The sequence below is a fragment of the Wickerhamomyces anomalus genome (genome assembly GCF_001661255.1).
Source record: "Wickerhamomyces anomalus NRRL Y-366-8 unplaced genomic scaffold WICANscaffold_4, whole genome shotgun sequence".
Classification (NCBI taxonomy): Eukaryota; Fungi; Ascomycota; class Saccharomycetes; order Phaffomycetales; family Wickerhamomycetaceae; genus Hansenula; species Hansenula anomala.
In genome coordinates this window covers 1,966,484-1,990,500 of record NW_017567113.1, presented here as the reverse complement: position 1 = coordinate 1,990,500, position 24,017 = coordinate 1,966,484, and the positions used below count along the sequence as shown (strand labels likewise).

General features: G+C 33.3%; 13 protein-coding genes across 13 annotated transcripts; 7 read left to right on the top strand and 6 right to left on the bottom strand.

Moving 5' to 3' along the window:
* Positions 1–45: 45 nt before the first annotated feature.
* SNA2 (Sna2p) lies at positions 46–348 on the bottom strand (the record flags this gene model as incomplete). Its single annotated transcript, XM_019183645.1, has 2 exons — positions 46–200; positions 258–348. The coding sequence occupies 2 exons, from the start codon at positions 346–348 to the stop codon at positions 46–48; spliced, it is 246 nt and encodes an 81-aa protein (XP_019038663.1).
* Positions 349–2,381: 2,033 nt separating this feature from the next.
* On the top strand, positions 2,382–2,638 carry WICANDRAFT_63946 (uncharacterized protein; the record flags this gene model as incomplete). The annotated part of the gene is made up of 2 exons (XM_019183644.1): positions 2,382–2,562; positions 2,625–2,638. The coding sequence occupies 2 exons, from the start codon at positions 2,382–2,384 to the stop codon at positions 2,636–2,638; spliced, it is 195 nt and encodes a 64-aa protein (XP_019038662.1).
* Positions 2,639–3,725: 1,087 nt separating this feature from the next.
* Positions 3,726–4,183, bottom strand: WICANDRAFT_94846 (uncharacterized protein; the record flags this gene model as incomplete). Its single annotated transcript, XM_019186466.1, has 2 exons — positions 3,961–4,183; positions 3,726–3,883 (listed from the first exon to the last, which is right to left on the bottom strand). Coding segments are annotated over exons 1-2 (244 nt in total), but the record flags the coding sequence as incomplete, so codon positions are not given.
* A 422-nt stretch (positions 4,184–4,605) lies between these two features.
* Positions 4,606–7,128, top strand: AGE1 (GTPase-activating protein AGE1; the record flags this gene model as incomplete). Its single annotated transcript, XM_019185823.1, has 1 exon — positions 4,606–7,128. The coding sequence occupies one exon, from the start codon at positions 4,606–4,608 to the stop codon at positions 7,126–7,128; it is 2,523 nt and encodes an 840-aa protein (XP_019038660.1).
* Positions 7,129–7,535: 407 nt separating this feature from the next.
* SPS1 (putative serine/threonine protein kinase SPS1) lies at positions 7,536–9,529 on the top strand (the record flags this gene model as incomplete). The annotated part of the gene is made up of 3 exons (XM_019182772.1): positions 7,536–7,624; positions 7,719–8,779; positions 8,930–9,529. The coding sequence occupies 3 exons, from the start codon at positions 7,536–7,538 to the stop codon at positions 9,157–9,159; spliced, it is 1,380 nt and encodes a 459-aa protein (XP_019038659.1). The 3' UTR covers positions 9,160–9,529.
* A 104-nt stretch (positions 9,530–9,633) lies between these two features.
* WICANDRAFT_56176 (uncharacterized protein) lies at positions 9,634–10,935 on the top strand (the record flags this gene model as incomplete). Its single annotated transcript, XM_019182771.1, has 1 exon — positions 9,634–10,935. Exon 1 carries the CDS (start codon positions 9,676–9,678, stop codon positions 10,933–10,935), a length of 1,260 nt encoding a protein of 419 aa, XP_019038658.1. The 5' UTR covers positions 9,634–9,675.
* A 308-nt stretch (positions 10,936–11,243) lies between these two features.
* URC2 (Urc2p) lies at positions 11,244–13,334 on the top strand (the record flags this gene model as incomplete). The annotated part of the gene is made up of 2 exons (XM_019181990.1): positions 11,244–13,072; positions 13,151–13,334. 2 exons carry the CDS (start codon positions 11,244–11,246, stop codon positions 13,332–13,334), a joined length of 2,013 nt encoding a protein of 670 aa, XP_019038657.1.
* A 706-nt stretch (positions 13,335–14,040) lies between these two features.
* On the top strand, positions 14,041–15,609 carry WICANDRAFT_44965 (uncharacterized protein). The gene has a single exon (XM_019182585.1). The coding sequence runs from the start codon at positions 14,127–14,129 to the stop codon at positions 15,591–15,593; it is 1,467 nt and encodes a 488-aa protein (XP_019038656.1). The 5' UTR covers positions 14,041–14,126; the 3' UTR covers positions 15,594–15,609.
* A 295-nt stretch (positions 15,610–15,904) lies between these two features.
* On the top strand, positions 15,905–16,616 carry FCY1 (cytosine deaminase; the record flags this gene model as incomplete). The annotated part of the gene is made up of 4 exons (XM_019183643.1): positions 15,905–15,959; positions 16,104–16,130; positions 16,183–16,328; positions 16,389–16,616. The coding sequence occupies 4 exons, from the start codon at positions 15,905–15,907 to the stop codon at positions 16,614–16,616; spliced, it is 456 nt and encodes a 151-aa protein (XP_019038655.1).
* Positions 16,617–16,710: 94 nt separating this feature from the next.
* On the bottom strand, positions 16,711–17,358 carry WICANDRAFT_69790 (uncharacterized protein; the record flags this gene model as incomplete). The annotated part of the gene is made up of 5 exons (XM_019184183.1): positions 17,204–17,358; positions 17,140–17,145; positions 16,988–17,089; positions 16,895–16,931; positions 16,711–16,827 (listed from the first exon to the last, which is right to left on the bottom strand). The coding sequence occupies exons 1-5, from the start codon at positions 17,323–17,325 to the stop codon at positions 16,711–16,713; spliced, it is 384 nt and encodes a 127-aa protein (XP_019038654.1). The 5' UTR covers positions 17,326–17,358.
* A 562-nt stretch (positions 17,359–17,920) lies between these two features.
* WICANDRAFT_94839 (uncharacterized protein) lies at positions 17,921–18,382 on the bottom strand. The gene has a single exon (XM_019186465.1). It carries the CDS (start codon positions 18,206–18,208, stop codon positions 17,963–17,965), a length of 246 nt encoding a protein of 81 aa, XP_019038653.1. The 5' UTR covers positions 18,209–18,382; the 3' UTR covers positions 17,921–17,962.
* A 729-nt stretch (positions 18,383–19,111) lies between these two features.
* On the bottom strand, positions 19,112–19,555 carry WICANDRAFT_94838 (uncharacterized protein). The gene has a single exon (XM_019186464.1). It carries the CDS (start codon positions 19,518–19,520, stop codon positions 19,323–19,325), a length of 198 nt encoding a protein of 65 aa, XP_019038652.1. The 5' UTR covers positions 19,521–19,555; the 3' UTR covers positions 19,112–19,322.
* A 487-nt stretch (positions 19,556–20,042) lies between these two features.
* On the bottom strand, positions 20,043–23,951 carry ATG11 (autophagy protein ATG11). The gene has a single exon (XM_019186463.1). It carries the CDS (start codon positions 23,810–23,812, stop codon positions 20,234–20,236), a length of 3,579 nt encoding a protein of 1,192 aa, XP_019038651.1. The 5' UTR covers positions 23,813–23,951; the 3' UTR covers positions 20,043–20,233.
* Between the last annotated feature and the right edge of the window lie 66 nt (positions 23,952–24,017).

Here is a 24,017-nt window from a genome sequence, read left to right as displayed (position 1 = left end):
ACGACTATTCAGACTATCATCTCGTAATTTTACTCATAGGCCTTATCAAATAGAACCATAGTTACCTCCATTATTTGCCCCAGGATAAGTTGGACCATCATAACTTGAATGTTCTTCATATGGGTATTGACTAATGATATAGAGAGCATGTAATAAACCAGGAATGAACCCAAGGATTAACAATAAGATATTAATCCAAACTAATCAAATTGTTAGATAAATGGAATCAAGGATGGCAATAATTCTCAGCTACTTACAATCAGCTGAAAAGAACCCTCTTTTAATAAAGACAGGAACAGGTGGCAATAAAATTGCAATAACGACTAAAAACCAATCTTTTGCATGCATTTTTCTTCTTGTTTTAATTGAGTTTTAATTTAAAACGATAAGGATAGTTAGATCAAAAGATGTCAAAGTTATTGATCAAACTATTTTTTGATATAGCAAGCAAATGATCATTTTGGCACAAAGAGATTCTGCTTTGTAAGCCTCCCTTATATTCTTACCTAATCACCGCGAATGTGTTTTCTCGCGAAAATTTTCGGTATCTCAAAAAAAAAGATTTTCCGCGATTTATATTTTCCGGCCTTTGCCGCTATGAAAATATCGAAAAGAGAAATACTGGACCAATCAAACGCCCAGAAAAGGTCATAACTAGCAATAGTACGTTCTCTGGCTGATTTGATACTGGTTATTTCAACTCATAGTCTGTGTATATTGTGGTATCTTCTATCTAATGTCCAATCTTTGTATCTCATTGATGTTCCCCATTACATTACCCAATCTAGTAATGTCGATCAAAACTCAGGAACCAGTTGTCTTTTCTTTTTGACTCAGCTCGTTACGAAAAATTAATGTTCCTTGAACGCGTTAAAATTAATAATTTTCAAAGGGTTTCTTTATCGCAAGACTACAGTACACCTAGATACTGGAACATAGAGCACGTTTTCAAATAACCTGAACAATTGTTCGTGATTTTGAGGGCGTTTTAGACTGGTCATATCTTCTTTTTATGACCTGTGCTAAGGGTGTTCTTTGTTGCAAATACGTTCAAACTTCGCGAGTCATGAGTTTGTCTACGCCCCTATACAGTGGTCCTTTCGAAGCGGTCTACATGACACAAATTTAAAGGTTGAAACCCAGCTAGCTTGTGTCCATGAACAGGATCAAAAGAGTACTTGGAGGGTAAAAATGTGATATATAACCAACTACGCCGTAGTCATTGACTGGTAGTACTCATGATAAGCTGACAAGCTTCTTCTTTATAACACAACTTTCTAAGGGCAATTTAGTTGCTCTAGTCCATGATTGGGTATGTAGTATTTAATTATAACTAGATGATGATGTTATTGAACTTCAAAGATTTTAGATTCGAATTGAATTGAAACGCTAATCGTGAGAAAGAGTTGGAATTTGCGCTTTGTTACATTTACGTTAGTGTGATAACCAAGAAATGACACAATAATTCCCATAGTTCATGAAGGTTTTGCAAAGAAGACAGAAAAGTACAATTACAAGATCCACTGGATTGATAATTTTGATAGAAGTTCTGACAAAACCAGCTGATAACGAGCTCCAGTATAAGCGAGTTTAAAAAAACTAGTTTGCTATGAGACTGCGTCATAAGAATCTTCTTGTGAATGTGAAGTATACTAGCCCATGACATTCCCACCCAAAGCTCTGCCCTCAAAGCCCACGATCTTCTCATTCCCTTGTGTTCACCATAAGCCTGGTTCTTTGGGTATGTGGTTCTTGATGTAGTTTCTGTTATTTCCCTTTCCAGCCATTCCTCTCTATCTCAAGGGCAGTGCCTTTGCCAAAGTCACGTCTTGCGCAAAAAAAAAAGAAAAGGTTCTAGACCGTCCACTATCAGGAGCGTGCGCCAACCGTCCCTGGTTTGGGCATGCCCTGGTCTATGAGAGAAACAAAGTGGGCACAAATACACTACAGAGATTTAATTTTAGAACATGAAATTCGCAATAGGCCAAATGTGAGATATAGCACAGCAGCTAGAAAATAAGCTACAAGCTCAACCTTCAAAACTTCAAAACTTCAACCTACACAAAAAATGAGAATTTGAAAAGTTTTCTGCTCAAATCTGTCACGCTGCTTTGTGGTGGCAGCGTCCAAATGCGTCCATTATCACTTCCGTTTTGGGAAGTCCCAAACACGTTAAAAATTCTTCTCAGCGCGAACAAAAAAGAAAGTTTAAAATTTTTCCACAGAAATTTTTTTTTAAATTTTTTTCTGCTGCGGATCCTTTGAATCCATTTTTGCATATAAATATTTCATCAAATCCAACTTTTCCTTTTCCTTCTTTACAACTTTTTTTCCTTTCTTCATCTAATACATTATAGACTATTAACAAACACACAACAAAAATGCAATTCAAAACTGTCGTCGTCGCTTTAGCCTCTGCTGCTATTGTCTCAGCTCAAAACGCTACCAACGCTACTGGTCACAATGGTACTAACGGTACCAACGGTACTTCATCAGTCTCAACCGCTGGTGCTGCTTCAAACGCTATGGGTGCTGGTGTTTTCGGTGCTGCTGTCGCTGCTGGTGTTGCTTTCTTATTCTAAGATGCTTTAAGTTTTTTAATACCATTATATTAAGTTTATTAGTCATTTTAAAATAAAGGAAAAATAATTACCACACAAAAAATATTTGTTTCAGCACATCATAGTTTTCATCACATTCATAATTTTAATCTAATACAAAATGAAGTTTTTGTTTTAATTAATTGGTTTTTTTATCACAGTTCGTTTTGAGTTTTTTTTAATATCGGTTGTATTTTTATAAGATTTTTTTTATATTACACTTATTGTATTTATTACAGCAGGCTCTATTTTAATAGATATAATATTTAATCCTTTTAGATGCTGTTTGTAAGACTTAATCTCTATTAAAAGTTCTCTTTCTTTGTTAACAATAGCTGAGAGGTTTGTGCTTTGACGTGGTTCAGCGCTCAGCAGGTTATCTCAACACTACACTAAATTAGATAATTTACGGTATCTCAAAAGAAAAGGAATTATATAATTGCTATTGATGAGTAGTTTCAGTGTGAAGTTTATGCTTGAACCAGCTTTTTAAACTTTTGTAGCATCTTCTTTGCTGTTCTAACTTCAACCTTCATGATAAATCTCACCAAAACTTTTCACAAGGTTTTTGTTGTTTCAAAATGAGACGATAGCTTTTTTCTCAAAAGAAAATGAAAAGCTCCGAAACAGGAAATGCCTGCCCGAAATGGATGTTTACCTTTTGCTGTTTTTGGTGCCAGTTGGCAGAGAATGTATCCAGATTCGGTAATAGAATTTGGTCTGTGGGGCTGTGGCGGTGGTGCTATTTTACGCCAAAATGCCATGAGATTTCCCCTTTCGAGCTCTCCTTTTGCGCAAATTCTTGATCAAGCACCAAATTTTCAACTTCAACACTTTTAAAATGATACATGTACATAGAGAATGGTTTCATGGTTAGCTGCCAATCAAGGAGATTCGAGATGATTTGTTTGAATTTGTTGATCCACTAAAAAAGAGATCGCAATTTGAACTTTGAGCTACATATTTTTGGCTCAGTTCGAATCGATTTTGGAGAATTTGGTACCCCTTGCAGGAATTTGTACTAAGCGAATCGAATCGAATGAGACCGTTGGACAAAGTGTAAAGAAATACGCTGGATCTTGGGAATTTGAACAAAGAATGAGTAGATTCTTGTTTAGCATTCACATTCACATTCTTGATTATCTGGTAGTTCTTTCAAAGCTTTGAAATTATACGCGTAAAATGATTGACTGATGGATTTGAAATGTTTAATTCGAGGTCCCGTGAATGCCTTTAACGTGTACTTTGAGACAGTAGTGCCAATATTAAACAAATGTCGAAGGCTCAATATTTAAATCTTTGTAATTCTACTGGCCGAAGTTCATCTATTCTTCATCTTTATCTTTAAAGATTCGCGTACTGTTCAACCAGATTTCTGAACCTATTTTTAACGTCAAAATTGTGGTTCTCGAACAAATTCTGATCAAGTGAGTGAAAAAAAAACATAGATCAAAAAAATAGATCAACAAAATCTAAAAAAACACGAACCCAAATCCCATTCAACAAACTGATAGAGCGGTTAGCTTGGAAGAACGTTATCCTAATAGCTTCTTGGTCCTCATCATTTTATTCTCCTGGGCGCTCGGTTAGCTGGTGAGAAGAAACGGTTCCAATAGTTCAGGTACCTGATCCAACAGAGGTGAACTAGTATGATCTACTGATCTAGAGCAAGAAAATCAAGTACAAGAGAAGGATTCAATAGAAGAGTATGGGTCAAGTTGGTAGTATAGACAAAGCATCTTTCAAACCACCAATAGCCACTTCTAATGGGCTACTACTTAGGAAAATACATCTAATCAATGACTCCAAAATAATAAACGTTGATAATGATAATGATAATGATAATGATAATCAAGGTTTGATTCAACTTCCAAAATCGCCAATATCTGAGTTCATTCAAAATGATAAACAAGATGAATTTCCCTTTTTATTGAAATGTTCAAATAAAGGTGATGTATTGTTCAAATTTGGTATTTCAAATGAATTATTATCAGATTTTAATCAAATGAATACTTTACAGAACTTCACAATCTTTAACAACTTGAAGATTATGATTATTAGTAATGATGGTTCCAAGATTTTGAAAGATGAAATAATATCAAGAGTTGTTCAAATTACAAATAAAGATCAACCAACAAAAGAAAATAATGTGATCAGTATAAACCCTTTAAGTAATCAATTTGAAATTAAATTGAATCTAAATAAATTGAATGGGTTACAAGGGAAAATCTATATCAAATTAATGGGGAACAATGAAGAAATTTTCAAAGCTATGGTTTATCTTGTTAGTGATGATGAAAAGGATGAATCACAAGTCACTCCTGAGACCAATGAATTGAAAACTCAACAAGTCAACAACGAGTTTCAAGATCCACAATTTGAGTTCATTAGTGATGGTCCAGCTTTCAAAAACAGTTTGGTAGAAGCTGAAGAAAAGTTGATTGGTTTTAGAAATTTAGTGAAAAATGTTATCAAAAAATCACAAGCTTTAGAGGAGTCTGAAAGGAACTTGGCCATTACAAGATCCAATCTATGCTCTTCATTATCTGACCTTAACAATTTTTCTTCAAACATTGAACATCCCTCTTTGAAAGATTTAATCAACAATATGATACCAATTTTAACTGAAAAGTCAACACAAAACATTAATGATGCAAATTTGGTCCTGAAAAACTTAACAACACCGTTTTTACTTTATTATAATTCAGATATAAAATCTCTACCAATCAAAAAGAAACTATATCAAAATCAATCAAAAGATTTTTATTCATGGATGTCAAACTTCAATAATAATCCTCAAAATGAACAACTTCAACAGCAACAACATTTTGAGAAAAGATTGAATTTTGAGAAAGAAAGATTAGACTACTTCAATTTTTTAAATGAGTACAGAAATGGTTATTTGATTAGAAATTTAATTCATAATCTTGCTATTCTTTATCAAAAAATCACAAATGTTTCAAGTCATGATGAGACAATTTCTAAAGCTTTTTTTTATTATGAAAATTTTGCAAATTATCAAAAAGATCAATCACATTTCAGATCAAAATTATTATCAGTTTCAGATTATCAAGAGTTATCTCAATTAATCTCTACACCAACCCCTTTGACAAGTTCGTCCACCATTTCAAGTCGTCCAAAACCAATCTCTAAGGATTCTTCAAAGGTTTTCAAAGATGGTATGATATATTCATTAGGTGGTAAGCCGGAGAAGAGTGGATGGAATAAACATTATGTTGTTTTGAATAATAATATTCTAAGTGAATTTGATATCAATGAAGCTACTCATGTGAAGGTTCCTAGATCTGACCCTTTGGATTTAACATTTTCATGTATCAAGAAAATTGATAATATTTCAAAAAGAAAATATTGTTTTGAAATCATAACCCCATTAAATTTGAAGAAAATTTATCAAGCTGAGTCGGAACAAGAAAGAGAATCTTGGCTTAAGAGTTTGAATGTTGCAATTGCATTGAAAGCTTCTCAAAATAATCAGTTCACTAGGCCAAAATCAATTCAAAGATCAATGAGTTCAGTATCAAGATCCAAAGATGATGCCAATTTGTTGATGAATAAGAATAAAAGAAGCTCGTCTTATAGAAAATCTTCTTATAATCCACCAAGCTCTTCAGAAAATTTATCATCATCTACACCTTTGGAAGTTGTACAAGATGTTGATCAAAGTAATAATGCTTGTTGTGATTGTGGGTCAATTAAAAATGTTGATTGGATTTCAATAAATTTGTTAATTGTGGTTTGTATTGATTGTTCGGGTGTTCATAGATCAATGGGCACTCATATTTCCAAAATTAGATCTTTAACTTTAGATACTAAATCATTTCAATCCAAAGAAGCACTTGAATTGTTATATCATGTCTCAAATAATTTTGCAAATTCATATTGGGAAGGGACCATCTTAATCAAAGACAAGATTACACCATTGAGTAGTGCTGGGCAAAGAAGATCATTCATTCTGGATAAATACCAGAACAGAAAATTTCTGCTCAAAGAACCCAATTTTAAACCAAATGATGGATTAATTAAAGGTATACATACTTCAAATATTCCATTGATTTTGAAGTCGTTAGCAATGGGTGCTAATGTTAAGATGACAGTTATCAAAGCATTAGGTTCGAATAAAGTTGAGTTATCATTATTTGAATACTCATTAACCAGGTTCCATGGAAATCAGGATGATCCTATTTTTGATGTATCTACAATTCTATTATTAAACAATACTCCATGTGGTGAAAAGATTTCAACCAATTTACCTTTAGGTCCAAAGCAACTTGAATTTTGGAAATCAAAAATTGATCAATATCATTCTTCACCAATAACGACACAACCACAATCAACAATACCAAATAAACCAACAGCAGCAAATTCTTCTTCATCAATGTCAAGATCAAGATCAATTAGAAAAAGCTTAAGCTTAAAACATATTACAGACAAAGGGGAAAAGAAGGAGAAACAACCAAAAGATAGAACTAATAGAACAAGCAGACTCAGATTCCCCAAATTGAAATGAAACGCTTACAAAAACTAACGATTTTATAATTAAATATTAATAGACTATGACCTCACGACACTTTAAACACACGTACAAACTCGGTCTCTATTCAATTGTGGTTCTGTGGTTTGTGCATCTTTGTGGTTTCGCGAAATCTTGGGTATGAGAAAATCCGGTTCCACTCATCTTTTCAACAATAAACCAAGTACCAGACAAAATAGTATCCTCAATTTCAGTCAATTGTCACAGCTGCTACCCTTTTATCGTTTGTTGCTCTTATCCAGCTTCTTTCACCTGTTATTTGCTTTGCTGCTTGAATTGTGCCTTGTCTATCTCCCCTTGCTCAAAAGTTGACTAAGCTATATCAAGACTCAATATTTGCAGATACAAATCTATGTTTTTTTTGTCGCTTTGAAAATATAATTATGGGATTAGAAGACACTATTGAGCCTACAGAATTGTATGAAATTGAAGAATGTGTTGGTAGAGGAAATTTTGGTGATGTTTATAAAGCGTAAGATTTGATACCCATATTGTTTTCAATAAAATTATGTTCCATTTTGAGGCGTTCATGTTTTTACATTATTGAAACTAACTATTACTACCAGTGTTGATAAGAAATCATCCAAAGTTGTTGCTATTAAGGTTGTTAATTTAGAAGAAACAGATGATGAAATTGATGTATTAGTTCAAGAGATTTCATTCTTGTCTCAGTTGAGATCAAATTATATCACAAACTATTATCAAACGTTTGTTAGAGATGTATGCATGTGGATTGTTATGGAATATTGTGGTGGTGGTTCTTGTGCTGACTTGTTAAAATGCCACAAGTTCTTGAATGAAGATGTTGTTTGTTTTATTGTTCGTGAAACTTTGAAAGGATTAGAGTATTTACATTCGGAAAGGAAGATCCATAGAGACATAAAAGCTGCAAATATCTTGTTAACATCAAGTGGGAATGTCAAATTAGCAGATTTTGGAGTCTCTGGTCAAATAACTGCAACTCATGTTAGAAAAGATACTTTTGTCGGAACCCCATTTTGGATGGCACCTGAAATCATTACACGTAAAACAGGCTATAATGAAAAAGTTGATATTTGGTCTTTAGGTATAACCACAATTGAGTTAGTCACTGGGTCTCCGCCTTATTCTGATCATGAACCAATGAAGATTTTATTTCAAATTCCAAAGAATCCTGCTCCTTTATTAACAGGTTCCACATATAGTGATTACTTAAAGGAATTTGTTAGATTTTGTTTGATTAAGAACCCATCACATAGACCATCAGCTTCAATCTTGTTGAAAACAAAGTTCATCAGGCAATGCAGAAGACATATCAATTTGGTTCCATTGATACAACAGAAGGATAAATGGATGCAAACACATAGACCAAATGCTAAGAAACCAAGATATCATATTGACGATAAATTGTATACAAAGAGTGAAGCAAGTTTTAAATGGAATTTCACAAACACCAAAAGACAAAAACGTGCATCACATACAAATTCAGATCTTGAAAATATCTATAAAGAGTTGATGGAATCTAGTCGTCCTAATAGCGCTGGTGATTCCACAGTTGATGAAATAAGTCCAGTGACTTGTGTTGACTCTTCAGAAACTGATTTAACTTCACCAGAGTACAATAAAGAGGAAGAGAATGGGCAAAAAGGTACATTTAGTGATCTTGATGATGATGATACACGCTATAGTGAGGACAATAGTGGAATTAATGAAACTGCAATCATTCACAAAGTGCATCAAAATGTTGATGAAGCAGCCAAAGTTAGTGTCATTAAATCTCAGGTCGATATCTATGAAGACCAAGCAGATAAACTACAACAAATTGACTATTTAAATGAAGTTGTTTTGCATTGCTTCAAAAGAGTTCATCATAGGGCGAAGACATCAGATACCAAAGATGCTGTTTCGAATCTTGGAAAGCAGTTTGTTTTAGCTGAAAGGACCCAGCCTGGATTGGCTGAAGCATTATCGGAGGAGATTTGGTTAAGAATGTGTCGCTTAAGAGGTGATTCTAACTCTTTAATTTGAGTTCTCATTATTGTATAGTTCTATGTACTTTTGTTAATTGATTATTTCTTCATGTTTCGCGAAACCGTGTACTACAGTATACATAACATCTCGCCTAGAAGAACTACAATCAAACTAAATTAGAGGAAATAAACTAGAAATCTTCTTTATGGAATGGAGATTTGTCAGTGGGTCATTTTCTTGAAGTTAGTTATGGCGTTTCACAAGGGATCTCAAATTCTGAAAAGCCTCGCGTAAATTACGACTGTCACAAAAACAAAAGTTGAACCACAAAAAGCATACAGACGACAAGTTGTTTCTCACTACTCATTTCAGTCTATTGATAACCATCATAGATAAAAGAAAACAAGTTTCCATAAAATCAAACATGAAAGTTACAAATTTGATCAAAAGCTCATTCTTTATTGGGTTAGGATTAACTGCTGTTACTTCAACCAACTCCAAAAATTCCAAACAACCAGCACCATTGAACAAAAATGGTTTGTGTTTATACTTTCCATCATTATCCATTTGTCAATGTCTAACATGAATATAGCTCAAGTCAATGAAGCTGTTGATGATGATGGTGAAGAATTTGAATATGAAAGCTCCATTCCAACCCAATGTAGTCAAGGTGATTATCATATCAGTTCAAGTACTCAATTGGAACAATTGTATGAATGTGATGATATTGTTGGTTCTGTTATCATTAATAACTATCAAGGTCCAACTATTGATACTGGTGACATCAAAACCATTTCAGGTGATTTTATTGTTTCAAATGCTTCAAATTTGGTTAGAATAAACATTCCAAAATTGGCTGTTATTGGTGGTAGATTTTCATTGAGTGAATTGACAAGTTTAACATCTGTTCATGCACCTACATTAACTGATGTTGGGTCAATTAATTGGAATGTTTTGCCAATTTTAAGTACTGTTAGTTTTGATAATGGTGTTAAGAAAATCAAAAGTATAACAATTTCTGATACTTCTTTGATTGGATTTTCCGGATTTGATATTGATTATTTGGATACTTTGAACATCAACAATAATAGATTTTTGGAAAGTATAAATGCCAATTTAAAAGGTGTTAAAGAGAAATTGACCATTAGTGCTAATGCTAAAAACATTTTGGTTTCATTGCCAAATTTAGAGTGGGCCAATAATATCACTATTAGAGATGTTTCATCGATTAATTTATCAAATATTGAAAGAGTTAATGCATCATTTGAATTGATTGATAATAATTTCCAAGCTGTGAAATTTCCAAAATTATCAAATGTTGGTGGTACTTTAAGTCTTATTGAAAATTATAATTTGAAAGAAGTTGAATTCCCAAATATTAATGAAATTGGTGGTGGATTGATGGTTGTTAATAATACCCAACTTTCCAAAATTAATTTTTTCCCTAAATTGATGTCAATTGGTGGAGCTATTGAATTCTATGGTGATTTTAAAGATACCACTTTCAATAAGTTAAGATTGGTTAAAGGAAGTGCCATTATTCATAGTAAATCTGATGCATTAGATTGTGGTAAATGGACTCGTGGATCTGAAGAAAATAGTGGGTCAATTGTTAGAGGTGGTAAAATCAGTTGTATTGCAGGTTCGAAGCAACAAGTTGTTAAATTTGATCAAGAAGGTGAAATTATTGATGAAGATATTTCCATAATTGATGATGAAAATAAGAAGGATAGAACAAATTTCCAAAACAGTGCATCTAATTTAAAATTTATGAATCTTGGATATAAAGAATTTTTATTATTATCGATTCTGATGATTGTTGTGTTGAACTGATTTTGAATCTTGATTGCTATAATGGATACGTATTTACTGAGTCATGGTTGATTGATTTTGCAGTTCATTCTTTGAATAAACATCTGATGGTTGGTGTAGATGTAATCAAAATGGCTTCATTAATACTTTGAAATAAATTTTTCACGTGACTACTCGCGAAATACCATTACATAATTAATTATGTAATTATGTGTGTCCCGTTCTCAATCGTAATCTTTGAAAATCTCCGACGGTTTAAATGAAAACCATAAACAACAACAATAACAACAATTGAACTCTTTCTTCAGCTGGTCCTAAGAAGAATACAAATGTCATCAGATGCTTCAAAGCGTAAGCTAAGTGATACTTCATCATCATCAGTCGGGGTAGTACCTCAAAAACGGAAAAGAAAGACATTTAGTTGTACATCATGTCGAAAATTGAAAACAAGATGTGATTTTGAACCTCAATTTGGGAAATGTCATCGTTGTAATGTTTTAAAATTGGATTGTTCATTAACTTATGAGCGTCGTGATGAAATAGAGTCTGCAGTATTGGAACAAGAGGAGAATAACAATAATGATGATGATGGTGGTGGTGGTGATCTTGGTAAAGGTAAAACCGGGGTTATTAAGAATGATACCATTCAAGATATACATGATATCAAGACTAAACTGGATAAGCTATATGATGTTTTAGTATTGGATAAACCTATCAAGGAGGCACCTAAACATGGTAATTCAGATTATGAATATTTCAAAGGAATGAAGAGTAAAGTCAATTATTTGGATAATTCTATTAATAATGCTCCATGGAATGTTATCAACAGGATTGATTTTAAATTATTTAAAAAATTCAAAAAATATGAATTTTTTGAAAAATTATGTAAAGAGGAATTTTTACAAGGATTTTATTTTGAGAATCAAGATTTTTGTTTAAAATTGGCAAATAATTTTTTAACAAAAGCTCATTTTTGGATAATACCTGGTGGATTAACTAAGATTGATTCAAATTATATTTTAAAGAATCCATTCATAAGTTCAGTTTTCATTTTGATAAGTTTAAATTTTGATCATCAAGAAATTATCAAGACTTTGAATGAAGATGAATTACAGAAAAAATTATTTTGGATAGTGAGGAAATTATTAGGTTTATCAATGACAATTACACCATTAAGTGATCATGATATTGAAGCTATATTATATTGTTCAATTTATAATATAGCTAGATCCAAATCTGAACAACAACCTCAGTTGGATAATTGGAATGTTTCGGGGAATGGTATAAAGCAAATGATGATTTTAACGAGGTTCAATGAATTGGAGAAAAGGGTAAAACAATTCAAAGTTTTCGATCTTGTTGATTTATTTCATTTAAGAATCTGGAATTCTTTATGTATAAGTCATATTCAAAATAGTATTGGTATGGGTAGACCATTTGTTATGAGTGAAGATTATTTTAAGATTTGTGAATTAATTTTACAATATCCTCAAATTAATATTGAAGATCAAGTTAGATTCGCAGAATTACAAATATCCAAGAAATGTTTTGATATGTTTTATGAATCTGATTTAATGTTGGAAGTTATTAGATTAGATCAATTTATTATTGTTGATGATGAATTTAAAGTCATTGAATTGGCCGGGTTGAAAGAATGGTTTCATCAAAATGAAGTGTTAATTGATCAAGATATTTCTAATGTATTGATGTTTTGTTATGAATTTTATCATATTATATTAACTAAAAGAATAATAAGTTCATTTGGTAGTGGACAAGGACATCATGATAATGATTTCAGAGTGGTTAAATTTCAAAAAATTGGATTAAACAGTATTATTTATTATTCACATGGAATTATCAATAGATTTTTAAAATTGAAAAGTTTTTTAATTAAAGGTTCACCAAATTTCATATTGAATTTGATTATCTATACAAGTTTAACATTATATGAGAATTTGAATCAAATGCAATTACAAACCAAGAATTTATCAATTAATTTAATAACAAAGATCTACTGGAGATTGAATCAGATTGGAGAAATGAAGAACGATGCAACGGATACGGTTGGGAAGATCATAAAGAACTTGGTGCTTGATAATTTAGGGCCTACAGATCCAAGCAGTACAGTTAATATCAACAGCAACAGTGGTGGTGATAAGTTTGGGAAGTTGGTTATTGAAGAGGATCAAGAGTTTGAATATGAGCCATTGCACGATGATGTGAACCATGGGTACAGTAATGATTACAATGTGTTTAGGAATCAACAACAGCAGATGAGTTCATTGAGGTCCACCACGAGTACTACAGGATCGGTTACTGAACAGAATAATGGGTTGTTTGAGATCCCAGACGTTGGCAAGTTCGATACGTTCGAGGACTTTTTCAGGGACATGTTTACTCAGCACGGAGTGAGCCAGTGATGGGATATACACGTGGAATAACTATCATGATCGGTATAATATTGATATTTGTAGCACATGGCTGAATTAAGCGATGAATTAATGGAGTGCAGAGGACCCTTTGAATAGTGAAATGACACTAAAAAGATCAGAGAACAGGGTCTTTTAGTACAATTATACCATAATCACATAATACCTTATACTACTCTAATCAATTGTACCCTTATACCATTCTCTACACTCTCTTAATCCTACAATATCCCAATTCTCCACGTGCTCATACCCTTTCCAAGCTTTTCTCTTGGAGAGTAGTGCGTGTACCGTTCAGATTCCATTTCTCTGGAGATTCAAAACACCGGAAAACGAAGGACATCAACAAGAACAAGAACAATTGAATAAAACCAATTGAATAAAGAGATGGATTATCTTCAATTGGTGTTATTATGGTGGTTTAATGGCTTATTCCACTCTTTCCAACCATCTTGAAAGCCCCATGGACACCCACGCCCATCTCGCTGATACCTCAATCCAGTAATACCAATTATACCTTCTTTAGGCAATATTAACTGAAGAGTCTTGGTACTTCTTGGTAAAATACACCAAAACAATCACGATGTTCAATCGTATAAAGGCATCTTCAAAATTAAACCACACGAGGGTGGAATAACGAATCGGTGAGGTATTCGATCTTTGCAACCACAATTGTTCCAATGATGAACAGAAAAACTATAAATACCCATTAAAAGACCCTTTGGAGTCCATCAATTCCATTTTTATATTCATCAACTCATCTTTCAATACCCAATTCCAACTATGAGACTCTCAACTGCTGTTCTTCAATTAATTTTTGCTGCTATTATCGCTGCTTTACCAATCAAATATGATACTAAAAAAAACATCATCTTTTTAGTCTCTGATGGGTTAGGTCCTTCAGGTATCACTGCTGCTAGACAATTTAAGCAAACTAGAGATAATTTAACCGATGAACAAGCCGTTTTAGACTTGGAACAATACTTAATTGGTACTGTTAGAACTAAATCTTCTTCTCAATTGATCACTGATTCAGCTGCTGCAGGTTCAGCTTTTGCCGCTGGTCACAAGACTTATAACGGTGCCATCTCTGTTGATCCAAATGGTAAACCAGTTGGTACTTTCTATGAAGGTGCTAAATTGAAAAACTATAAAACAGGTATCGTTTCAACTACTTTTGTTCAAGATGCTACAATTTGTACTCCAAATACTCATGTTGCCTCAAGAAAATTCTTGGATTTAGTTGCTGAACAACAATTAGGTTATGGTCATCCTTTAGGTCAAACCATTGATATTGTTATTGGTGGTGGTCGTGAATATTTACATGGTGTTAACCAAACCCAATATGGTTCAAAGGGTAAAAGAAAAGATGGTGTTGATTTAATTGAAAAAGCCGTTTCTGATGGTTGGACTTATGTTGGTGATAGAAAATCATTTGATGAATTGAATTTAGGTCAAGGTTCAGAAGCTCCAAAATTACCATTGTTGGGTATCTTTGGTGCTAATTCTTTACCATATGAAATTGATAGAAATGCTTCTGAAGTTCCATCTTTAAGAGAAACTTCCTTATTAGCTTTAAACACTTTGATTAAAGCCACTGAAGATTTTGAAGAAGGTTTTGTCTTATTATTAGAAGGTGCTAGAATCGATCATGCTGCTCATGCAAATGATCCAGTTGCTCATGCAAGAGATACTTTAGAATTTGATGAAACTTGGAAAGCTGTTATTGATAGAGTCTCCTCTTTAGACACTGAAACCATTGTTGTTTCTACTTCTGATCATGAAACTGGTGCTTATGGTTTAGGTATTGATGGTATTTATGATTGGTATCCAGAATATTTATTAAATGCAACCATTTCCACTGAAAAAGCTGTCCAATTATTTAAAGCTTATAAAGGTGATGATAAAGAAGCTTACTTGAAAAATGAAATCTTGGCCAACAAATTAGTTTTAACTAATGTTTCAGATGCTGATATTAAATCATTAGTCCATTCTGATGATTTACAAGTTGATATTGCTCATATCATTTCCAAACAAGCTAATGTTGGTTGGACTACCGTCGCACATTCTGCAGTTGATGTTCCATTATTTGCTTATTCAAACTCAAAAGAAGCTTATAATGAAGTCTTAGCTAACTTTGGTTCTTCAATTGAAAACATTGAAATTCCAAAATTCTTTGCTTCATACTTGGGTGTTGATTTAGATGAAGTTACTGAAAAGATTCAAGGTATTAAAACTACTATTGAATAAGTCATAAGCTTGCTACCCCCTTTTTTTCAATTCTTTAAAACGTTATTTAGAAACTCATTGACTTCATGAGCTTTCCCTCTTATTATTATTAAAATCCTTTTATAGATTAAAATTCATGTTCATTTTTGTATCAATTTTTTATCTCCGTAAACCGTTATGCAAAAAATGGAAAGTTCGCCGAAAGGAAAAATGAAAAAAGAAATTCATCATGTAAAAAAATCTACGTTTCTGAAAAATTGAATCTTTTTCTTCTCCAGATCTTGGACAGTTCTTCCTGAAATTCAAGCTGTATATTCATAAGATTAATTAAAATGGGGTTCGATGATAAAAAAGGTATGGACATTGCCTATGAAGAGGCTGTCAAAGGTATGTTTCATCCAACTATTTGTACAAAACAATAAACTCATGTGATTATGGCTTAGATCTGGGAAAGTCCGACGATGATGTTGTATTTGTGTACCTTTTTTTTGCAAAAGGGGTCCTTGTGAACTAACTCATTATTTCAAAAAGGTTATGAAGAAGGTGGTGTTCCAATTGGTAAGTTGATTCGCAATACCCAGAATGTAATATAATACTAACCATTTCAAAGGTGGTTGTTTAATTAAAGAAGATGGTACTGTCTTAGGATCTGGTCATAATATGAGATTTCAAAAAGATTCAGCAACTTTACATGGTGAAATCTCAACTTTAGAAAATTGTGGTAGACTAAAAGGTAATGTCTATAAAGACTGTACTGTAAGTATATCCTGAATTGGTTCATGTTTCTTTTCTTTATACTAATTTTATTTATAAAAGATGTACACCACATTATCCCCATGTGATATGTGTACTGGTGCTATTATTATGTATGGTATCAAAAGAGTCGTTATGGGAGAAAATGATACTTTTGTCGGTGGTGAGGATTACTTGAGACAAAGAGGTATTGAAGTTGTCAATTTGAATGAACAAAGATGTAAAGATATCATGAATAAATTCATCAAAGAAAGACCACAAGATTGGAATGAAGATATTGGTACTGAATAAATCCAATCCACTGTTTTTAAAAAAAAATAATTAATACTTCCTTTTGCTATTTAATACTTGCAGATTTATCAAAATACATTATTTATTATACAATTCATTTCTTGGTTGCAGTTTCAACAGCTGCAGCAATTGTAGATGAAATACTTTCAGCAATTTGTTCAGCACCCTTCTTTTTGTAACCAGCACCTGAAGTAGCACCAGGAACTACCAACTAAAATATGAGGTTAGTACAAACATTCATCACCTCCACAAAAACGGGAAAAAAACACAATACTCACCTCCATGTAACAAACACCAAGAGAAACAACAGCCATCCTAAATTGGTTAGAAACAACAGTCAGTAGAATAAAGAACAAGATTTCAAAACTTACAAAACTCTCAATAATGGTGATTGACCTGATTCTTGTGCACCTTGTCCATTGCTATTCAAAATTGCTTGAACAGCAGTCATTAAAGTAATCCATGACAATAATCTAAACATTAGTACCTCAATCTTTACAAATCTCTGCTCATCCACACTCACTTGTTTCTAAACACACACAATATGTTAGTTCTTATCTTTTTAAACGATTATAATGAGTACTCACTTCATAAACATGGCTGCCATTGGCATACTTTGTGAAATCACAGCTGAGGAATCAGCTTCTGGAGCTGGAGCAACATGTACATATGGCACAACTAGATCTTTACTTTTAACTGAAGGAGCCATCTTGATGCTTTCTATAGATATGATGAATTTGTCTTTGTGGAAACTTATCAAATTGTATCTTTGTACCACACTTCGTTGATCCTGGATTCGACTTTATCAATTTACACAAAAACGAAAAACTGAAACGGGCCACTACTCGCCATAATGTGCGCATACCGATGATATTTTTGTACCAATAATTTCCAATTTCAAACAAACGTAACTTCATCAAAACACATTTAATGTAAGTAATAATTAGTCCAATCAATTCTAAATTAGAACAGCTTTCAAAAGATATACTTTAAAAGCTTTCAAATTTTTGAAGAATTATTATCACAGAATTTCATTTAAAGCGATTTATAAGGTTAAAGGTCACTAAAAATATAAAAAATTTGAAGAATAATAAAAATATCTAAATTCGGAAGCAAAAACAACATGAAAGATACTTTTAAGCTTAATAGAGTTAATCAAGCAAAGAAAATATATATGTTTTCTCATTCAAAAGAGAAATTTACGACTAAATTTGATTCATGGTCACGTGACCGCGCTTATAAATCTATTCAACTAGGCGAATTCTTTTAAAACGTTTAAACAAAAGTAACTAGGATATCTATTGAGGTGTAAGGATAAGTGTGGGTTGAAAATGAGCCTGTGACTCTTATGATAAGTATTTATTTGTGTTTATAGTAACGATTAGAGCTCTACGTGCTGAGATCACTTGTGGTATAACTACAGTTAATTTTAATATCAACTTACTTCTCTCAATCAGCCTTATCTTAAGTTGACAAAACCGATACTGAGACAGTTTAGATCTAGCTGGAACCAGCCCAATACTATTAGTGTATGATGATGAGATTGATGGTGTTATAATTCCGTAATGGCCTATTAGGTACAGACGGTACATGTATTTATATCACCACTACTTATAAAGTTCTTACTATTAAAAGTATTAGCAAACTCTCAACATAAAAGAGGAAACAGATTTCACTTTATTAAGTTGCTGGATCCCTGCATAAACAATAACGTGACTAAACACCCCGAAAACACTGACTTCATCACTTCTTTGGTATCACACTTCTCCAAAACGCCACATACCAGCAAAAAAACACCACCACTTAAAACTCTATCATCACTTCTTTGGTATCACACTTCTCCAAAACGCCACATACCAGCAAAAAAACACCACCACTTAAAACTCTAGCCATTTAGCTACCTTGAAAAGTTGGAGATCCCATTGAATTGCACCATCTGCTTAAGAATATTTTTCAACAAACACTTGAAATGCTGTTTCACGGGTTTCAAACTTTACACCACAACTTTTCAAAAACTATCTTTAGAATACCAACCATAACACCAAAAGTTGTATTTCCACCTCTACTTTCCAAACCAGTACCCCTTTGAACATGGGAGTACCTCTGACGGGCTGTAGTGTTCATTTTATCGGATTCACAATCCACCCATGTATCACCACACCACCATATTCTGCTTATTCCAATCTCAACAACTTCACTTCTGCCAAATCTGAGACCTTAACTGTAAAATTCTCTAAATTTTGATATGGAAACCACTTTCAAAATAACCATTTACCACCAAAACTGACCCGGAATTTTCAAAAACAGGGGTTTTCATGGACCCTTGGATGGGTTTTTCAAGGCCATTGATCGGATTTTCCCTGGTTTTCCGCGAATTTTGCCTGGTTTCCGCGAATTTTGGGCGGTTTTGGATGGGTTTTGAGGATCAGGGAAATAAATCAAGAGAAATTGAGGTACATACCAGCTGAAATTGGGCCTCCAACACCTCAGCGGTACTCCAATAACATGTTCATAAGTTGTATTTCGACCTGTAGAATCCAATAAAGCTCTTAGTTTCTCATTTGGTTGGCTAGTTATGGCTCTGGGTTCCATTTTATCGGGTTTGAAAACCCCCTTTTCACCACTTGACCCCCTTCTTGACCGAAAACTTGTTAGTAAAGTATCTTGTATAAGAGAAATTGAATTGAATATGGAAAATCCATGTGCTTAGCTCCCTAAATCCCTTTGAATCCCTTCAAAATCTTTCTCGGTTTCAAAAATATCAACAAAATTAACCAAAATTTTCACTTTCACCACATCCATGTTTTTGCCATAACTTTCCAAAAAGTAACACTGCAACACCAATTTCAACTCCAGATGTTGTATTTCCACCTCTATTTCACATAATGATACGACCTTGCACATGGGAGCTCCTATGAGAACCTGTAGTCTTCATTTTACCCGATTCTTAGCTCTTTAATTCATAAGGCGCACACGAGGGTTATTCCCATTCGAGTATCACTGATTAAGCCTGGTAAACCTAATATGCTTGGTCAAAATAATCTCAATCCACGGTGTTTTGAAAATTCTCTCCAGAACTGATGGCCAATTGATGATATCGACAGTTGAATTCAACCCCCTAGTCTACATTCTCGAGATGTTTTTTTTTCAACGTTGAAAATCAGGAGCAGGTCGGAATTGGGAGTATATCACGTGCCAAAGGTCGGAATTCTGTGAGATGTGGCGCGTACCATTATTTTCTGCATAACTGTTACACCCAGTCGTACTAGTTAAAGCAGCAGGTGCATCATACAAGAACGTTAGGTTTCCAGATATCGGAAAGGTTCTCGTGAACGTGTCTTGAGTCACTATCAATATTGACTTATTGAGAGTTATAGTTGATGGATGGGAGCTAACCAGCATCATCTTACCTCCTAAGATAACCAGCTACGAAATATCTATAATCTTCAAGGAATCAGCTTTTATTTGAGATAGAGTATAGACCTGCAAATGGAGAAAACCCACAGCTTTACAAACAAGATCCATGTACATACTTATAAAACCTAACTACGTATTAGTTGTCATATCAGATTATCTCACGGACAAACGTATTGGTGAACAGAAACTTAATTCTGAAGTTAGTTCTGGCTGTTGAGCACTGCTTCCTCTGCGGTAATTAAAAACTCTTTGCTATCGTTTTCAACCTCTTCAATGCTCGAGATTCTTCCAATAATCCATTGCTTATTTGGTGGTATCTTCAAGTCATTCTTTAATAAAAACTTCATATCACCCATATCATTAAATGCAGCCCAGTTGTTACTTCTTGCCTCATCTTCATTGCTAGAACCAATATTAGATCTTGTTGGTAAAAATAATACTAAATCATCCACTTTAAAGTCTCTGATCGAAATCTTCTGACGCTCATTTTCTTTGAACCTTTTGTTTTCTTTCAATTCCCTTTTAGCCAAATTTTCCACTTCTCTGAACCTCTTTGAGACACTGGCCTTGAAAGATGGTAACAAATTTGTAACTTCATTAACAAAGCTCAAATACTTCTCTTCAAAATTTGTCAAGTTATAGTTCTCAATCAATGTTTCACATACCAAATCTAAAGACTTTGACTGGTCATCCTCTGACTGAGTTGAGCTCAAATCCGCAATCAACTTTGAATCTGGTAATTCCGTCCATGCTAAATACTTTTCAACATCTTTTTCTAGATCAGGTTTAGCACCATTTGACATATCAATAGTGTTACTAAGATCATTGTTATCACCTAATTTACGTAATCCTTTAACCCTGATAATGTTGATTTCACCAGATTCCAATTTCACAGCTAGTAACCCAATTGACCTCAAAGTAGAGCAAAATAGTCCATAGTTGTTATAAAGAATTTCACTTAAATCTCTAGACTTAATAATCAATGAGTTAATGATAATGACCAATTGTAGAATAGTTTGATTCCCATTATGACCTTCATCACCCTTATGGGATTCATCCTGTAATCTATCCATATCTTCGAGCTTCATCTTCAAAGACTCTATTTCCTCTTGTTGTGACTTTTTCTCTTTGGCGAATTCGCTTTCACGGTTCGACATATTCTCTAGTAAATCATTCTTCATTGAGCTCAAAGTATTATAATTACTTTTCCACTTATCAATATCCTTATTCAAGTCGATATTGACATTCACCAACTTGTCTCTTTGAGACTCCAAATCTTTGACTGAAAGACCTTGTTTCTTGAGTTTCTCTAATTCTTCATTTTGCTTTTTAGATTTTTCTTCGATATCCTCAAGATCTCTCTCCCTTACATCCAGTTGGTCCTTGAGGCTTGAATTTTCAGCCTTTTGAGCTTCAAGCTCACTTCTTAGAGCTTCTAATTCATCTCTAATGTCATTCTTTGATTCATATTCTTTGAATTCAGCATCCTTTTTAGTTAGTTCCTTCTTCAAAGAGTCGACTTCTGTGGCATGTGAACTCTTCAACTTATCAACAATACCATCTCTCTCCTTTAACAGCTTCTCTAGGTTCGAAAGTTCCTGCTTTTGTTTTGATGTCAATTCATCAAGCTGTGACTTTTCTTTTTCTTTAGAAGTGATTTGTAGTTGCAACTTGGCTAAGTTAGCAAGGTTTTCATCTCTCACTAGATCTAATTGCTTCAATAAAATTTGATTCTCAGATTCTTTTGATGAAAAATCCTTTTTGATCGATTTCAATTCATCATTGATTATATTAATGGTGTCTTTCATTTTCCTCATCTTATTTAGCAAATCAGTTTTCTCATTCCGTAAAGAAGCCAACTCTTCTGGCTCTATGATTTTTGTATCTGCTGTTGGTGATAATGATCTGTCACGGGTTTGAGATTCAAATTTAGTATCTCCAATGAGCTGTCCAGTACCAGAAGCTGGTCTAAGCTGAGATCTGTTTTGTGACTTATCAAAAACTAATGAGTACCTAGACAATCCAGGAAATTTAGATTCTCCAGAAGCTCCTGAGGGCCAATGACTAAAGTGTTTAAATTGTTCCTGATGTAACAAACTCTCCAATTTCTTAATTCTGGCTTTGTAACCTTTTATGACTTGATCTGAAGAATTAGCATCCGTGGTATCCTGATCATTCAACTTTATTCTTGACTTTCTCAATGGCAAGTCATTGATTGCTTTGGTTATAACATTTATGGTGTCTTGATTAACTCCAGATGCTTTCAACTTGTCAACGTAATTCAAAGCATCTTCCTTAGTAAATTTACCTGATTGAATGAGAGATTTATCTTCATTGATATTCAGATCAATATTAGCAATGTTTCTGCTGTTAAATGATGCAATGTTGTAATCCAATAACTTCAAAATAGTTCCAAAGTTTCTTACCCATTGTGATCTTAATTTAATTTCCTTCTCTCTTAATGAAGCAAAATTTTCAACTGTTTTAGATGATAATGATTTCATTTCGAGCAGCCATTCATTTCTTCTGATATCCTCCACAATGTAAAGACCATATAATAATGGTAAATCAACCGTGTGTGAAAGTGAAGATTCTAGGTTTTGAACTTGTTCAATCTTACCGCTGATATTCTTCAAAGCTTCTTTAACCGATATAATCTCAGATTGAGCACCACTTAATCTTTGAAGCTGCTTAGTTAAATCAACTTGAAGTTTTGCACCTAGATCATTCCAGTTTAGAAAGATTTTGTACAACTTCAGCGACAATTTGAATATCTTGGAAACAAAATCTCCCTTATGAGTTTGCAAAGTTTCCAGTATCAACTCTATGTCAATTTCATCCAATTTATTTTTGGTTTTGTTCAACAAATGCTTTGTATCGGCTTGTACCTTATCACTCAATAACTTCAATTCTTTCAAATCTTCCTCGGATTCCAAATGCTCCACAACTTTTTTGGTTTCTGATTCTAAGACACCAATATCTTTCTCCACTTCACCTCTTGATTTCTTACTTGATTCGATTTTGGATTTATATCCCATAAGCTCTGAGTTGATGGACTCATTCAATTTAATGCATTCTCTTGCTTGATTCTCTAATTCTCTTTGATCAAGCAAACTTGATAATGGTTTTTCTTCACCATCGACTAATGGAATGTATTTAAGCCTTTTGTAATGATCTTTCCAAGTTAGGTTCAATGAATGATTTTGAATACTGATCACAAAATCTATTGATGAGTCATAATTCTTTTTAACATCAAGGCAATAGCTATCAATATATTGTGTTGCCACAGTTAATGCTTTGAAAAGTATTCTAATCTTCTCACCCATAGCTATGATCTTTTTATGAAATAAAGCAGAATCTGATTCAATAGCAGCAACCCATCCAAGATTCGTAGTTAAAAGTCCAATCATTTGCCTAGTATTCTTCGAAGAAGCAACTTTTTCCAAATTAACATCCAATAATGGGGAATTTATAGGTTGAATCAAATTGTCATGATTTTCAGCATATTGTGACGATATATATGATCTGATATATTCATCTGATTTATTTGTAGTGAACAGATTCTTATCAAACACATATATTTCACTTGTTTCCTCCAATGAAGTGGTTCTTTTGATCTTTATACCAAATGGAGATATAAGAAACAATTGATTTGACGGTATGTTGAATTGATTGGAGCAAAATCTTTTAAGCTCCTCCAGTGTCACAAAATAGTATCTGTTGATTTTAATGCTTTCTCCAGAATGTGCATTGAACACTTGTATGTCGTTGTCATTCATTCTAGTCTAAAGCGAAAGATGTGGCAAAGCTGGCTGATACTGGTTCATGAAGAGTTGAGGTAGTGGTACAGGCTAGAAGGTCCTTTTTGAATATTGATATTGTAGTAGACTAATTATAAATCCTCTTATCCCTTATTAATGCTTTTGAACCAAGTTCTTCTGAGTTTGTTGTACGATTTGTCGTTTGAGATGAGAATTGTGCCAA

What these genes read in the sequence shown, in the direction of transcription:
- WICANDRAFT_44965 (XM_019182585.1), top strand. Translation starts at nt 14,127, where the DNA reads ATGAGACTCTCAACTGCTGTTCTTCAATTAATTTTTGCTGCTATTATC.
- ATG11 (XM_019186463.1), bottom strand. Translation starts at nt 23,812, where the DNA reads ATGAATGACAACGACATACAAGTGTTCAATGCACATTCTGGAGAAAGC.
- WICANDRAFT_94839 (XM_019186465.1), bottom strand. Translation starts at nt 18,208, where the DNA reads ATGTACCGTCTGTACCTAATAGGCCATTACGGAATTATAACACCATCA.
- WICANDRAFT_94838 (XM_019186464.1), bottom strand. Translation starts at nt 19,520, where the DNA reads ATGTGCAAGGTCGTATCATTATGTGAAATAGAGGTGGAAATACAACAT.